Genomic DNA, 16,638 nt, shown 5'->3' with positions numbered 1-16,638 from the left:
ATCCTTCGGTCTTCTAAGGTCAAGACGCATGAAGTAAGAGCAGTAGCAACGTCTTTGGTTTTGGCGTTCCAAAAGAATATGTCTCTGAAGAATATCATCGAGACTACATATTGGAGGTGCAATTCAGTGTTTGCATCTCATTATCTGAAGGACGTGAGAGTGACCTATGAGAAGTGCTTCTCGCTAGGTCCTTTTGTATCAGCAGATACAGTACTGGGTCTTGGAGCAAAGACTGATCCTTAATTTTGTGTGTTTTATCGTACATAAACCCTCTTGTCAGATATGCTTGGCTTTTCTAGTAGCAAGCTCACTACTGTCGCACGGGAGCAGAGTGTCATTGCTGGTAGGGGATCAAGGATATGTATGGCTAGTCGGGGAGTACAAAATTTTTTTTTGTATTTTTTGTATAAATGAAAGTGTAATTATGTTTCGAGTTTTTGGTTGTTTGTAAGGAGTTCGGGGATAACTCCTTGCAATCTTAGAACTAACATGGATGTTAGGATCAGGTGATCGGGATCGGTTTTGTGCTCCTTGAACAAGGTGTATTGTCAGGTTAGTGGAATAGACACCCAATGACAAAGGCCTTTAGCTCTGCCGAGTAAGTGGATAAGACCCCATTGGCAGACCCACAAGAACTCTTAGCCATAGATCATTATCTCGCTGAGGCTCTTGAGGCTAAGCAGACTCCAAGGCAGTAGCCGCGAAGTCTTCAGCCTAATAAGGTAGGAACCAAGGTTTATAAATACCTACAACATATGTTGTTTACCTGTCTATTTCAGTAGTTAGCTGTCTCTTACCCACCACCAATGGGTGCTAATCAGCTAAGTATATATCTGGCAGGGAAGTTGAATGTATAAAAATGATATTGTCATGTTACAATAAAGTTTTATACATACTTACCTGACAGATATATACGATTAATGGCCCACCCAGCCTCCCCGCAGGAGACAGGTGGAAGAGAAGAATTCTGATTAGAAAACGGGAATGGTTCCTAGTCCTGCCACCCAGGGCAGGGCGGTAGATCACCTGACCTACCTGTAGCGTGTGCCGCGAAATTTGAAATTCTGTCGGAGACGACGGAGTCTATAGCTAAGTATATATCTGTCAGGTAATTATGTATAAAACTTTATTGTAACATGACAATATCATAATAATAAAATTAATAAAAATAAATTACTAATTTGAATAAACAAACATAAAAATAAATAGAAATAAAGAACAAAAATTGATGATAAGAATTTAGACCAAAAAATGAAAGGCAGGAAACAATTTCGCTTAAGAGCAAAAGGGGCTACAAGAAACCTTTTGTATCATCTAAAAGCAATCATATGTTAGTTGATGTATGCCTCAGGAGGTCAGCAATGCATTGACGGGATCTTTAAAAAGAAATTCATAAGATGTATCAAAGTTATTTAGAGATTTGAAAGTAAGTTTCCAAGATATTTGCAAACATAAGCATTTTTAGTTAGGGACACTGTTTAGAGGTGGGCTGGTGGTAGCATAGAACCTAACCCATGTAGAAATGCAAACGGTCAATGATAGTGTCACTAGATTGTAAGTTACCTAAACCAAAGCTCCATATTATTGTGAATTGGGGTATTGGGGTGGAGATGCAGTTTTATTTCATTACCGATAAACTGAGTTGTATCATGCATGTATATTTTTGATATGTAGTAATTCATAAATTATTTTGGCCTACCTAAACGCTAGTGCGGTTATTTCAAACTAGGTATACTTTTCAAATGAAAAATTGTGATTTTACAACAATTTCTTTATTCTTGTTTCAGGTACTTACAGCAGATTCTGGTACAGGGTCTGGGTCAGAGTGAATTTGAATTGTGCCTAGTCAGATTGGTCTTTGTTATTTACATAATCAAGAAAGCAAACTCAGGAGTGCTGAATGAGTGCGCTGCTTTTAGGAAACTTGTAGAGGACCTTTCCTGTGTAAGTGATGATTATGTTTTACAGCCTTTCTGGTTGTGTAGAGTTTTATAGGAATAACTGACCTTTTCTATTTTGAACTGGACGACTGATTTTAAAGTTGACCATCACATTGATGGCGGCGTACTAGACTTGTTTTTGTATTTATTGACACTTCATTGGAAAATATTAATAAATTTTAAAGAAAAAAATCATAACTGTTATTCACCATACCCAGGCTGTGAGTTAGAATTTAAACTTGATAGTCTGGAATAATGATAATGATAATAATAATAATTTAATAATAATGAATTTAATTATAGACTCTCTCAAGTATTAGTTTAGCTCCTGAATAAAATAGTGGAATGTAGTAACAAATTTTTACCTTAATTTTGCAATATGAGTTTAAATATAATATAGTTTAATACCATAAATTTTTGATTAGGCTAATTAGATACTGAGATTAATTTTATGATATTGTATTTTGGCTTTTAATGTTAAATAGTATGATTTTTAAATATTTGATGTTTTGAAATCTAATTCAGTGATATTTTGTAATGGCATTTTAAATTTTTAGACCATATTGTCAGTGGTAAGCGCTGCAAAAAGTTCCATTATTAGTGTTCTTTAATTTTCATTTTGCCTACAAATGTCTTGAGAAATTTTACAGAAGTGCTGTTATGACCAGGTACCTTACCAGCCTTTTGATGCAAAATCGTGAGTATTGGGGAGGGCATAGATTAGGGAGGAGTGGAGTAAGATCAGGAGCATTGGAATTGTTTGATGTAGAGTTACCTGAAGCTCAAGATTCATCAGGGTGGAAGTCGCTAGAGTGCCAGAGTTAAGCATCAGCTGTGATGTCCATAGGTTGGCAAAATTTTATTTATTAGTTAACAAGGTCGGAATACAGTAGCCCATCAACTTACGAGTGGAAGACAATCTGCCAGGTGAAAGTGTTGTATCCCAAAACATATTAGCTAATTGTCAGAATGTAAAGTGGAACCCAACACCACTACTCTGCACCAGGTATCGTTCCAGTATCAGTTTGCCTGTGACATTTTTAGAAATGTTTAGTCATTGGGTTGTAGGTTAGAGTTGTATGTAGTATTATGTATTTAAGGGTCTGGAACCTCTGAACCTCCAATAAAAGAATGAGGCTAAGTCATCATGTAAGCTAGTAGTATTTCAGGCTATTCATAATGGTGGAACATCCTGGTTGACAGCAGTTGCTGTAGTTTTTCAGGAAGCTTTTGCGTACTGAAGGCATATAGTGAGTGATTATTTAAAAGTTGTCATAGTGCTTTTATGTCCCAAAATTTCATACATCCATCCTTATTAGAGTGCATGGTTTTGAACTGGATGCTGACGAGTGCTTAGCTAGAAATTCACTGTTTTAGGATACAAAAGTGGGATTATAGTGTATTTCATAAATGTTTTATGTTTAATGTAACCAGGTATCAATTTTAATTTTGGCAATTAAAATATATAAATGCTGAAAATAAGTAAGAAATTAACATAATCAGAGAATGTAGTAGTAATACAAGCCATTTTGTTATGAGTAGCCTACTTGATAGTCTTTTAATATTTAAAACTTCACAATAAATAGACCTTTGAATTTTTTTTATAGATAGCTGCTCAAAAATTCAATCTATCAGTGCCTGATAGATAGTTTATTAAGTATATCATAATAGGTTGAAGAATGAATTCACAATAATAGACTGAAAACAAACATTTCTCTTTATTAATCTCTGACATAGCATACAATAGTGTGATGTGGGTAAACTAATGTTACAAATTATACTATATAATTATAATGGGAATGAACTCACAGATATAACAAGTGTAGAACTTTTTCACCAAAACTTGAATACAGCCTACGATAGTAATTTTGTGTGATTTAGTGACTTTAACCATGACAGATTTTTGTATTTAAATTGGCAATAAAACCGAGACTGTGTAGCTTTAATTTATTAATCTTAAAATTTTACTGAAGGAAAAATTACAACTTTAAAGAGTACCACAGCTTAGGTAAGACTAGTGTACCTTATACTTTAAAAGGTGTACATTTTAGTCTAGTTTCCAATAGTCATTCAGCAATAGTTGTTTGTTTATTCCTGAATGCCAGCAGTTACATATGAATTGTTAAACTTAGCATATCCATTGGATCCTTAAAATTATGATCTTGTTTTACCCTGAATATGTGAAGTTGGCCTTTTTATCCTAAAAAAAAAATGTCTAAAAGGAAAATAAACTAAAAGAAAAATAAACTTTATATAAAATTGTTGTAGGGTGAAGGAAACATATAATTTGATCGTCTTACTGTGCAGGTGGGCAAAGTAATGGATTTAGTGAAAAGGTTTTGAAATTTTGTACCTTAGCTTGCCAAATTGCCACTTATCAAATCACACATTTTTTTATTTTTCTGAGAAAGTTGTTGACATGACTGTTCCTAATAATGGTTGCTAAGATGTAAATAATTTTCTTGAGAATTAGGTTCAATACAGGCCTAATGTAAGATTGTTTCTCAGTGTGAAGATATATAAAATCTTTTATTAAAGAACAGCCAACTCAGCTTTTGCACACACACAATTGTCTACACTGAACAGTAATTTATACACAGCAGTCCTATAAATGTTGCTTAAATTTTTAAATTCAGAATGCAAATTTAAGACACACACACGTGCATGCACAGACTGAAGGGACTTTTCGATGGTTGATACTCGCAGTTTGGTACTCGATCATTGTATTTGCCTTGATGCTACATCTAGCATGTAGCCTTGTACTACACATAGCTTGTAGCCTTGTACACTTAGCAGCCCTACACATATGTGCAAGTTCATCTAGTTCCAACTCACATATGAAAATAGACATTGAGGCATTAAGCACAGTGTAGGAAACATCGCCATAAAAGGCAGGTACCGAGAAAGCTCTGTAAATAAAATTCAGTACATTAACATAACACTAATAATGGTAGAAAACCTGAAGGAACCAAAATGAAATTTGTCCTCACACAACTACAAAAGATGTTGCTTTTTAAAGTGATTTTTTTTACAGACTCAATAATGGATGACAGTGGGATATTTCATTACTGATACAATGAACTTTTATAGATAAGAAAAATGTGGTACTGCAGTTCATTTCACTTCCTTCTAGCAGCTAGTGGAATACACAGGCTACTGAAAACCAATAGTCAGTCAGTACAGTTGCTGCTGTTAGTTCCATACATGACTTCATAAAAATGAAATGTACTTTTACATACATTTATGAACTCAACCTGATTAATAATATTGCCTCATGCTTGAATTAAGCCAGTCAAGAGCTTACACAGAATACTATAAGTACTTTTCTAAAATATGAGTGTGATCAGTAACTATATAATGAGCCTAACTTACTAAACCTTCTACAGCACTCTCAAACATTCCTCTTACTTGATGCTTTCTTCCTAGCATACTTCCCTTAAGCATTTGTAGCACATCACACGAGCACTGTTAATATGGAGAATGTGACCAGTATATAATACTGACCAAATGTCACTAGCAGCCGAGCTGTGCAGTGGCTGGGGAAGTTCCTTAAGATTAATGACTTGGCATTTATAATGGTATTCAAGTTGAATGGAAGATGCAGAATGAATATGTCATAAATAGTGAGTGAAAACTAGATATATATTTTTTTTTCAAAATTATTCCCAGATATTTTCGTAGCCTTATAGAGATAATGTCTTAATCCACATCATAGCACATGTAGTTCACAAGTTAAAAATGGCTTTACCTTTGGTGAAAATACGATGGAAACTTTCCTATTGCATTAGTTTTTTGTAGCTTGTATGTTGTTCGTATTGTTTTTGTATTTTATAATTTTTCAATTTTAGTTTTGAACTGTAATGCAAATGAATTCTGTTACACATTGTGTGCAAGTTTGATTAGTGCAACCATTTTGTGAGTGGAGTTCTGTAGCAAATTCTTTTCTTGAACACCCCCAGAATAGTAGGCAACACTTAAATCTAGAAAGTGTAACAATCTGTTGTGTCAGAGACTGTTCGCAGAGTGATCTAAGAGAACTTTTCTAATTGCTTTACAGGCTAAGTATTTCTTGTTTAACGTTTTCTCAGTGCAGTTTTTTATTGTTGGTATATTTTTGATATTTGCTATTCACAGACTTTTTAGCCTTTTAAGCATTTTCAACCAATTAAGCCTTGTAATAAGTTAATAACTCATCTTATTCATTTGAATTTATTGGAGTACACTCAGTCACACTCCTCTTGTGCCTAGTGTGAATTGACTTTGTGGATTAAATTTCACACAGATCCCACAGGACCTGTAGCCAACTGGACTTGCAACACACCTACAGATAAAACGGAGTATCCTGTACCTTACGCCAATTTGCTGACAAGTAATAATACTGAAATTCATATGCTGAAATATGGTTTAAATCAATTATTATTAAAAAGTAGTTTTGTGAGACCACAGTGTTGCATTTCTATACTCTAGAGGGATTACCTAAAGAAGCTTGTTCTGTGATGATGGGTGGAAGTTGGACCATTAGGTAGGTGGGAAGAGACCATAGGGAAAAAGTAAAAGGCAGAAAGCAATGAAACTAAGTAAAGGCAGTATTTCAATGATTGTTTTCAATCCAAGAGTAAATTAAGTTTGTCATTAGTATTGATGAAAATCCTGTAGAATGCTTTGTACCTGGTAAAGGTTTAATTTTGTGTGACTGTCTTATGGTCCTTTACACGACCACTAGGACCATCAGACGTCAAAGTGATACTAAAATACCAGAACTACATCGTATAGCATTTAACAGGCCTTTTAACTGTAAATTGAACAGCTGCTCTAGAGAGCTGATTAAATTTTTTTTTTTTTTAACCAAGACTTTTGAAGTATTTTTGAATTCTGCTGACTCCTAAATTTCTTTATTCATCAGTACTGTGTACTTATTATGAAGGGAAATCAACAATATCTAAATTAGTGTCAGTGTTTCTGTCAGCTGAATGGGTTCCTGATACCACTTGCTAACCTAGTTTCTAAAAGTGTCCTTTTTTTCCCATTAAGATACAGAATTATCTTATATGCTAAGAAACTGACAAAGTAGTATTGATTTGTTGGTACAAACTATCTTTAAAAGAGCAAGGTTAACTTTTAAAATAAAATGAAAAGTGATTGCAGTGACAAAGCTGCTCCCATGTTCCCTTGATTACCTGGCCAGATTCAATTTTACATATCTGAATAGATTTAGTTATTTTCAATAGAATTTTAAGAAATTGTTCAAAGGGTATGCACACTTCTTTTTGAAAAAAATAAGTTTTGACTATTATGATATATTCTCTACATTTTTAAAATGAAGCTGATTAGTTGATAAGACTGTTAATTGATTTAGTTCAAGCCTTTCCTGAAGATTTCCTTTCTCTCTCACTTAATACTAACAAACTGCTAATAACAAATGACAACACCACTCCGACCCAATATCCATTGAATAAAGATGATAATGGAACATTGTCATATTGTTGCTTGATACAGTTAACCCTTCCTTTATATTCTAGCTGGTGTCCGTAATTGTTTGAAATCGTCCAGAACAACTTCATAGCAATGTTCCACTATCCTTTGGTCTTGAGGGAATTTTGTGACCTATTTCGGTGATGAGGAAGCAGACACAGATGGGCGCACACGCGTCTCCACTTAGCCATGTGCGCAGGTTGGGCTCATTCTAAATTATTTTGTTGCAATGAAACTGCTAAATTTCTCTTACATAGTATAGAGCACTTCATTTTATAAAAGCAAATTACAGGCAGTACTAATGCTCACCTAATGATAACATTCAAACATCAAAAACTTAAGCAAATCCTTAAAATCCACAAGAGGATAGGTTTCCATACAGCATTATATAATGTTACTGTAGGACTTATCTTAAATATTTACAGGAAGTATAAAGGATGCCACAAATAGCTTCAAGTATATTTTAGTCGAAACAAATTTCTCATGTAATAGTAGAGAAAATCTGAAGTGAATAGACTAGAAGAAAAAGTACTTCAAAGGTTATAAGTAGTTGACAGAAGGGTATTTTTTTGGTAGATATTTCTTTTTGTTGATTTATACAAAACCCATGATGGCATCCTTATTGCTAATCTAAAATTGCTGGAGGGAAGCCTTCAGGAATTGGCAAATAGATGTTCCAAGTAGCAAGCCCTCCCCCCTCTCTCCAAGTAAGGAGGGTGTATTGCATTGTGGAACATTACCTCTCATTCAGGTTTCTGTCAGAATTATTGAATGCAGTCTTATCATGATTGTAGTCTTAGTTTTTGTGTGTGGTACCTGTATGAATTTTAGGAACAGCTTCATCAGTACTGTAGATTACTCAGAATTGTATATGGGAATGACTGTTTCGTTGTTTAAGAAAATAGGTATTAGCTTTTAATATACGATTTTTCCTCTGAAATTTTGGAAAACACTGATAGCCTGTTAGTAAAAATAAAGCTTATATTTTGAAGAAGTTGGACACTGCCATAATTTAGGGAGGGTACAGCACCAATGCCATAATTTAGGGGTACAGTACCAAAAAATATCAGGCACCGTACTTCATGCAGTTTCTGTTTACTGTGCAATATATTGAATTTAAAGTGGTAAATACAACACTGCTCTGTGCTCTAAGTAAACTACTTTTTAATATTAATACAGCACATTATTTAAATATACCTGGTATGTAAGCTAGTAACTACTGTAATATTATAGTTCACTAAATAGTACATGAGTAATAGAATAGCAAGATGATTCATGGTAAGGCTCTCAATTTGTTCACAATGTCTGTATAGAAGGCAAATCTGGTGTTCATAATGGTACAGAACATACAAGTTCCCACTCAAAAACTATTTAAGTAATGTCTTGAAAGTGGCAGTTATAAGGCAGAATTGGACAAAAGTGTAATATCTAGAACCTCAAAGTGATTGCCAAACCTCTCCTTACCTAACTTTAGCAAAGGTTGTAAACTATTCATACTTTATTAATCATGATTATTATACTTGGATAGTTTTTAAATATTCATGAGCTGTTGGTTACAAATGACTGAGGCTAGATTCTATAAAATACTCTGTTAATATAGTAATTCTCATTTTCATCTATAGTCTAAAATTGACAGGTAGTGGGGTGCTCTGAGCATTGTGGTGACTAGCAAAATTTGCCCTTAATGCTAGAAATACACATTAAAGGAGTTCGAAAAGGCATGGTGTTCACTTCCAACTACATAACTGGTGTAAAACACAATATTGTACTTTTAGGTACTTTAGAATCATACCATGCAAATTAAGACATTTTCTCTGCTACGTTATTACTTTCCCTTATAAATGTAAAAGGCTTTTGCAGCTATATTAAGGTAAAACATTGGAAATGTTTTAATTTACAGTATACCATTAGAGGATATATACACACCCTATTTTTTTAGAACAATTTTGTAGACATGGCCTATTTCGTGGAAATGCATTCTGTCTTTTTTTCAGTTTGAAATCTGGAAGTAGTACATGAATAACAGGTTATATTGTAGTACTTGTATTGAGCGTACATTAAGTGTTGTGTTGGTGGTTGGTTCTCTCAACCTGAGCTTAAATATCTTGATTCTGAAACTTTTTTCCTCACTGAGTGTGACTTACACATTCAGTGTATCAACTTATGTAAGGTATGAGTATATAGCCAAATTACATTACTTGCTGTCCTTAAGACCAAACATGAAACATAACAAACCTTCACTGTGAAACCATAATCTTTTAATAACACAAGGAACCCTGGCTACCTAATAGATTTTGCCATGGCACAGTACACCTGGATTCCTTACATGATTTATGAGCAAATAGTCTATAAAAGAGCAGCACAAAACAAGGGATAACACCTTCAAAGGATTTAAAAATGACAGGCATCCATTTCATCTTCATTCACAGCTGTCTTTAGGAGAAGCACAACATATTCAAAAGTTCACTTTCTGTTTTCAGTCTTCCTTGAATACCATTACTCACCAGTATTTACTAAACAGTACATGGAATTTTGGTTTAAAGAGTAAATCATAAAAACAATAAGAAAAATATATTCATAGTAGTAACATACATTTGGTCCTGCCATCTTGTGTATATATATTTATATACCACATTTGAGTAAGTGGTAAGGTTTTCATTTCTATTATGAATATACTGTAGTGCGAGATCCCTAATGGCAGTTTCACATAAAACCTCATTTTCACCATCACTGTTACTGTATTTCTTTTGCTGTCTTCAAGAGCCTTTAGCTGCCTTACTGCTGTTGCCTTCGGTCGAGTTTGAATCCTTCTTTACATTATCGTTTGGTTCCCGCTCTTCGGCTAGTTCGTAGCCTCGAATGACAGTCTCTATAAGGAATTTTATAGTGATGCGGTAGATGTTGTCCATGTTGTCAGTGTATCGGTCTCCTAGGGTAAGTCGTACTGCTTCCAGAAATGGTTGCTCTATTTTCTGTAAAAGATTATGTATATTAGTATATCTGTAAATGCATTAATACATACATATATATCAGCAAATGCAAAATTGATATTTTTATCATAAGTTGTATATTTTAATTCTAGTAATTTATGATTCAGTTACCTTCATTTCGTAATAAGTTTATATTCTAATTCCAGTAATTTATGATTCAGTTTATATTCTAATTCCAGTAATTTATGATTCAGTTTATATTCTAATTCCAGTAATTTATGATTCAGTTTATATTCTAATTCCAGTAATTTATGATTCAGTTACCCTCGTTTACCTTAAAAGGCATAGTAGTCAACTGCTTTCATGACCTTTAACAATATGTGATTTCATAATCAAAAGTGTGTATCAATTTAGCTTGGTGTATTGAACAGTAATAATTAATAATAAAACTTGAGGTGAGATACAGGTTCCCTTTAGTCAATTTCCTGGATATAAACTGTATTATATTAAAACAAAAAACACAACAACGAACATAAGTGTTTATGAACAATAAATCTATGCAGAAATGTAAATGATAACTACCCAAAAGTACTCCTTTTGGAACCCTGGGATTTTACGATGTGATGCGCCTATCTGGTGCAGAAGGTCAAAGAAGAAGTCGACATTATCCATTGCTTTTATTCCTTCATCAATAGAATTCATGACAATTGTTGCGTGCTCTGCCAGTTCCAAAGATTCTGCTTGTTCATCACGTGTACGGTACTGCTTGAACTTGTTAAAGAAACCTAGCAGCTCTGAGTTGTTCTCGAAGAGTCTGAAAGAGTTAAGGAGACTTTAGAGCTGGTACATGAAATAAACTGAGCTGCACAAGTAATCAAATAATACAGTACACTTCAAAAGTATAATGGCAAGAATATGGATGATTTTTACTTGGGTGTAACTTTACAGGATAAAGCACTGTACAAGGTTACTTTAAGGTGAAATGTTTTTAATTCAAGACAGTATGCTTAAACTGGACAAAGTTGTTTTTACTTAATCTTTGTGACAGAATTTAGTGAAAGTGATCTGGGACTGAAGATGACTACAGCAAATGCCTCTACCACACAGTGAAATGTCTCTCCGCTTTCAATCTAGTGCTATTTTCTTTACCTAATTCCATTTCTTCATGTTATTATATCAGTTGGCGATTTCAGTTTAATTGGTGTACATATTTCTAGAGTTAAATGAGCCTATTACAGTAAATATATGAATTATGTTTATTACTGTACTGCTTTGTTTTACTTTAACACCAAAAGCTAGTGCCATATTAAAAGACCTTTAAACGAATTACACCAACCTGGAATATTGGTGTATTTGGCATTAAGGCCTAATTTTCTTGTGTTCTCAGTATACCAGTTATCAGGCATTAAAAACTGTATGGGAGTACATAATTGTATTCTTTTACAGTGTGTTGTGGCAGACTGCTCTTTGGTGAAAGTGAAAATGGTTTTGTTGCACATTTTAACCTTTCATTATTTTACGGTTTTTTGCGTTTGCGGAATCCCAAATTTTGTCTGTGGCAAAGCACATTTGACTGATTTTGGAAACAGCAACTTTTTCTTTTACTGCATGCTGTAACCTTTTTGTAAATTGATTTTAAGCTGGCACTGATGTCACATTAAAGCAGAATACCTGTCCTTTATTGTAATGTGTTACAGGGAGTCTCACCAAGTGTCTGCCTCCCCCAGAGTTATTTTTGTTCTTAGACATGTCTCGCAATGGTTGGGGAGCTCATCTTAGAGGCAAGTTTGCTTCAGGGACCTGGCCCCCAAGCATGAAGGGTGTGCAAATCGAAGTGCTAGGATGACTGCATCAAGGCTGGGACTTCAAACCTTCCATCTACAACTGGAGGGGCACATGGTGGTATTCATGTGCAACACCACCACCGAGAAACAAGGGGGTTGATCTCGCCCTCATTGTGCCAACTGCTGTGCAGTGCATGAATGGGCATCACTGCACAGGATTGATATTACATTCATGAAAAAATGAAAAGAGTGCCTGACATGGCTCAAATATTTAAAACCGCCTCTTTATGAAAATAAATTGTTTACTGCTAGCTTCCCGTGTTTGTTCTAGCCTTATGAGATACAGTGACAAGTACCGCCCGAGTATTTTTTTTATCTAAGTGCGCATGTTGGGATGGAACTGATTTTGAGAATGAGAGGAAGAATGCTCAGAAAGAAACCATGAAGGAACTGTACTGGAATTCTACAACTGTCAAATATTCAAGTGATTACAATACTGAAGAGATCTGCAATAAGTTTACAATGTATAAAAGTATATAGTTTACAGTTTGCACTTGCTAAGCATATAGAACATAGATAAAAGAACTACATTCATAAATGATGAGCTATGTTGAACACATGAAAGACTGCTGTGCACGGAGGTTTTAAAAAAGAAAATTAATAATGATGGAGTCAAAAGGATAAAAGGAAGGAAAGGAAAAAATATAGTTAAAATAGAGTACATTACATATATTTATTAGAAGGAGAAACCCTCTATGAGAAGGCATACAAAAGGCAGCAGAAATAGTTCGGTGAGTGATATTAGGGAGAAAAGAAAAAGGATGAGAGGAAGGAATGTGATAAAAAGGTATAAGGGAGAAAAGTAGGAAGGTTCAAAGGCATAGAATTCAATTTTGGAGGGATAGAGGTTAGTGAATTATTAGAAATTACCTGGCATCGTAACATCAAAGGTCATTGATGTTAAGGTCGAGTATGCAGCAAAATTAAAGGAATTTATGTAAACCAAAGCAGTCTGAACGGTATGGCACAAGTTGCAATTTTGTCATTATTTATGAAATGAGGAGGCAACAACGGTTTCGGTCTGGGGCGGGACGTTCCGTGTACTCTGTGGCGGCTATTTTTGGAATCCCTATTGATTCGTTTGAAAGGGTTTGGTACTTTAAGCTACGTAAGGTTGCAGACAACGAATAATGTCATGTCACAGAAATGTGGGCGTTAACCAGAAAACTCGTCAGATGGGGCTGTATGAGTATTCTATGCAACTCCAACCATTTCCTCCGTCGTATTTACTGATTGCATAATGAATATACACAATACGTGTGTGATGATAATCTCAGGATGTACGTACGTATGTATGGGTGTGTAATGAAAAAAGTTGCAGGAATATGAAAAATTTGGGATCGAAACATTTCCAGCTTGTGGCTACATGAGGAAGTAGCGAAAAGTTACAGATAACACGGCCAAAAAAGAGATGGAGAAGGAGACTTAATTATTGGCTCAGTTTGAAAACCGGAAAATGCAGAAGTATTAATTAAAGGGTTGATTACTAGAAAAAAATAAAGCAGTTACAATAGTAGGAACAGAAGGCACATGTTATACTAAAGGCATTGTGGGAAAACAAAATAATAACGAGTATATGTGACGAAAACGTTAACGGCAAAAGTTTAATGATCACGGAGGGTTAGACTTCGTGAAAAAAATGATGTACTGAGTAGAGAAGAGTATACGCTTAGCTTTCAAATAATGAAATACCCGAATTAAAGGAATCTACTTCGCTCTAAGTAAAACTGGTTTATTGCGGGGTTCGCTGTGGACGTAAGGACCTTAAAATCCTAACGGGTTGCTTTGCTCGTGCGACTAACGAAACCCGTTACAAAAATTACCTCTTCTGTGGGTTCCTTCAGAATAGGTTCGAGGAAATATTCCCAGACGGAGACACTGTGACCTCAGTTTGTCAAAAGACTTGAGAAAGGGCTTCAATAGCTCCTTTGAATATCCAAGGCAAAGCGCTCTTAAATTATTGCGATAACTTTTCTCCGTAAAGGTCCCGCGACGTATCTTGAATAATCGGTATGTGACGATGACACGTAACCCCCCGCCCCGCCTCCTCTCTCTCTCTCTCTCTCTCTCTCTCTCTCTCTCTCTCTCTCTCTCTCTCAGGTTTCAACAGTCTTCCGTTATAAAAGAAAATGATTATTACTGACTGATCTGCAAACGGTCTCTTATAAAAACACATTATATATATATATATATATATTATATATATATATATATATATATATATATAAAACATATCATTATTCCTTCTGTGATCAGTGAAGATTACCTTTGCAATATTCGTAGGTACAATTCTTTTAAAAAAAATATAATAATACTAATATTTGCAAGGAAATGCAAAGCGTGCTACACATGTACGAAGAGAACTGTTTTAGGGTCACGCATTCATTAACGTTTGTTTCATAGGGGAAAGAAAAAGGAAAATATAATATGCAACATCAAAGACGCAGAGTCGCATTTTATTCGCAATAATTTTACGAGGACAAATTACTGTTAATGTCGCTGTAATTACCGCAGTTGAACCTCATCAAACGAAGGACTGAGGAACATTTACTCTCTCTCTCTCTCTCTCTCTCTCTCTCTCTCTCTCTCTCTCTCTCTCTCTCTCTCTCTCTCTCTCTCTCTCTCTCTCGTGCGAGTATATAAACGAACAAAACCCATAAATTGTAAAAGGAACGATGAAACGGAGGGAAAGATTAAAAGTTTGATAAATCTTTAACTGCCATGAGAGAGAGAGAGGCAATTTGACGATGGTAAACTGCAAAGCTTTTTAGGATCTCATCGCAGTGAACAGAAACGGGCAAGCGTAGACCTAAGCTTATAATTTAGACTACGGTACATCATATATATAGGCCTAATAACAGAGATATAAATAATACCAACTTCCCATAAAATCATGAGCAATGAATAGAAGACCAAAACCATAATAATAATAATAATTTTATCTGTGTTTGTCGGAATATATTAACAGTCACGGAAACCTTTCCATCTGCCCTTTTTAAATAAATAAATCTGAACAACAAAATCAAAGTGGATTTCATTTTACTGTACTAATAACCGAAATAAATTTAATTTGAATATTTATGACACTGCAGTAATAAAATTAGAACGAAATGCTGATGGTTTACAGGCAGCCACTAATTAAAAATAAATTCAAAAGAATATCTCGAGGCCACAAAATACAGACCCCAATATGAAAAGCGGTAGGATGTTTGCCCTCTGCGAGAGGAGCATATAGCCCCTGGCCACCGAAGGAAGTGCAGTGGAGGATCTCTCGGAACGGCGAAGGACTTTTTAAGAATTCCTGTATTGCGAAAATTCTTCGGGCACTCGGAAAATTCAATTATTGAATATCAAAAATACGAAAATGTTTGAAGAACCCAGGGCAGTGTTCGAGTTAAAATACTTACTTACTTGCCTTGGTCAATTAATGCAAATGAAAGATCCTACCAAAGAGTTCTTTTAATACAGCAAACTTCTTCGTTTGATCTGAAACACCCAAAGAATTAAGACATTGCTGAAAAATTAATAAAACAACTTGAAAGTATATCGTGCTGAAAAATTAATAAAACAATTTGAAAGTATATCGAGAGTTGGATTTGTAAAATAAAAAAGTATAAAGACTAGCACAAAAGATGCAGCAAAGTTAACAAGATAATCTCAAAACCCAAGGTTCCTACGCCACTGTTAACCCTGTAGTTGTAAAGATACCTAGGGCAGCCTTCCAATTCTTCTTAACCTTAGTTCCGAATAATGATATGTAAATGACGAACATCTTAAAAGACCCATAGACCATAACCGAATAATATAAAATTCTGTAGCCAAGTTAACAAGTAATTTGGAGGTAAGTTGTACTCTGAAATAGTTCAAGGAGTATAGCTCTAAGAAGCGAAGCAAGACTTAATTAGGTCATGAATAACTGAGAGAGGCATTACAACTCTCTTTGATGTCAGCGTTAATATGTGATAACGTCTAACATCATGTTATTTCCTTCTTTGCAACTACGTTGTTCCTTTAAGGTCGTTGGTACCCAAGTAATTACAATTTCCTCTACTATTAACTCAAGTAGCATTTTCTCAAAAATAATCCTTCAATTAAAAGTTTTGTAATTATGAACAAAACCCAAAATATTAAGTCTCTAACTTATTTTACTGAAAGAAAAAAGTACTCCTTTACGACAGTACTGTTCCTAATAAAAAGAAAAAGAAAAAAAATATTATAATCAAAATTTCTCTTCTTAGCTTCCTTTGATAAAGCAATGCCAGACAAATTAAGCAGTCAAACTATTTAGTTACATTAATACAATGTTTCCAATTATCTGCATCACCAAAACTTTGGATTTTTTTCTTTATTAAAAAGAAAGCGAGAATAAATAATGTTTTTTCACATACAGAAAAAATTACTTGTAGCAAAGATTGAAACTTTCAGTGTTTTACTTTTGGTGTTAGGTAAGTA

The 16,638-nt window shown here is 34.5% G+C and overlaps 2 protein-coding genes across 4 annotated transcripts in view; one reads left to right on the top strand and one right to left on the bottom strand.

The window, feature by feature from the left end:
- LOC135206081 (geminin-like) overlaps positions 1-3,879 on the top strand; it is a 64,867-nt gene extending 60,988 nt beyond the window's left edge. For both annotated transcript variants that reach the window (XM_064237284.1, XM_064237283.1), the window contains exon 5: positions 1,788-3,879. In XM_064237284.1, coding sequence (XP_064093354.1) covers positions 1,788-1,829 — 42 coding nt within the window. In that variant the 3' untranslated portion in view covers positions 1,830-3,879. The remainder of the gene's footprint in view (positions 1-1,787) is intronic.
- LOC135206080 (cytoglobin-1-like) overlaps positions 3,635-16,638 on the bottom strand; it is a 462,438-nt gene continuing 449,434 nt past the window's right edge. For both annotated transcript variants that reach the window (XM_064237282.1, XM_064237281.1), the window contains exons 2-3: positions 10,925-11,156; positions 3,635-10,384 (exon numbers count right to left, since the gene is read on the bottom strand). In XM_064237282.1, the coding sequence (XP_064093352.1) occupies positions 10,169-10,384; positions 10,925-11,156 (448 nt within the window). In that variant the 3' untranslated portion in view covers positions 3,635-10,168. The remainder of the gene's footprint in view (positions 10,385-10,924; positions 11,157-16,638) is intronic.

The sequence above is a fragment of the Macrobrachium nipponense genome, chromosome 29, assembly GCF_015104395.2.
Source record: "Macrobrachium nipponense isolate FS-2020 chromosome 29, ASM1510439v2, whole genome shotgun sequence".
In the NCBI taxonomy this organism is placed as follows: Eukaryota; Metazoa; Arthropoda; class Malacostraca; order Decapoda; family Palaemonidae; genus Macrobrachium; species Macrobrachium nipponense.
This window is presented reverse-complemented; position numbering and strand designations above follow the sequence as displayed.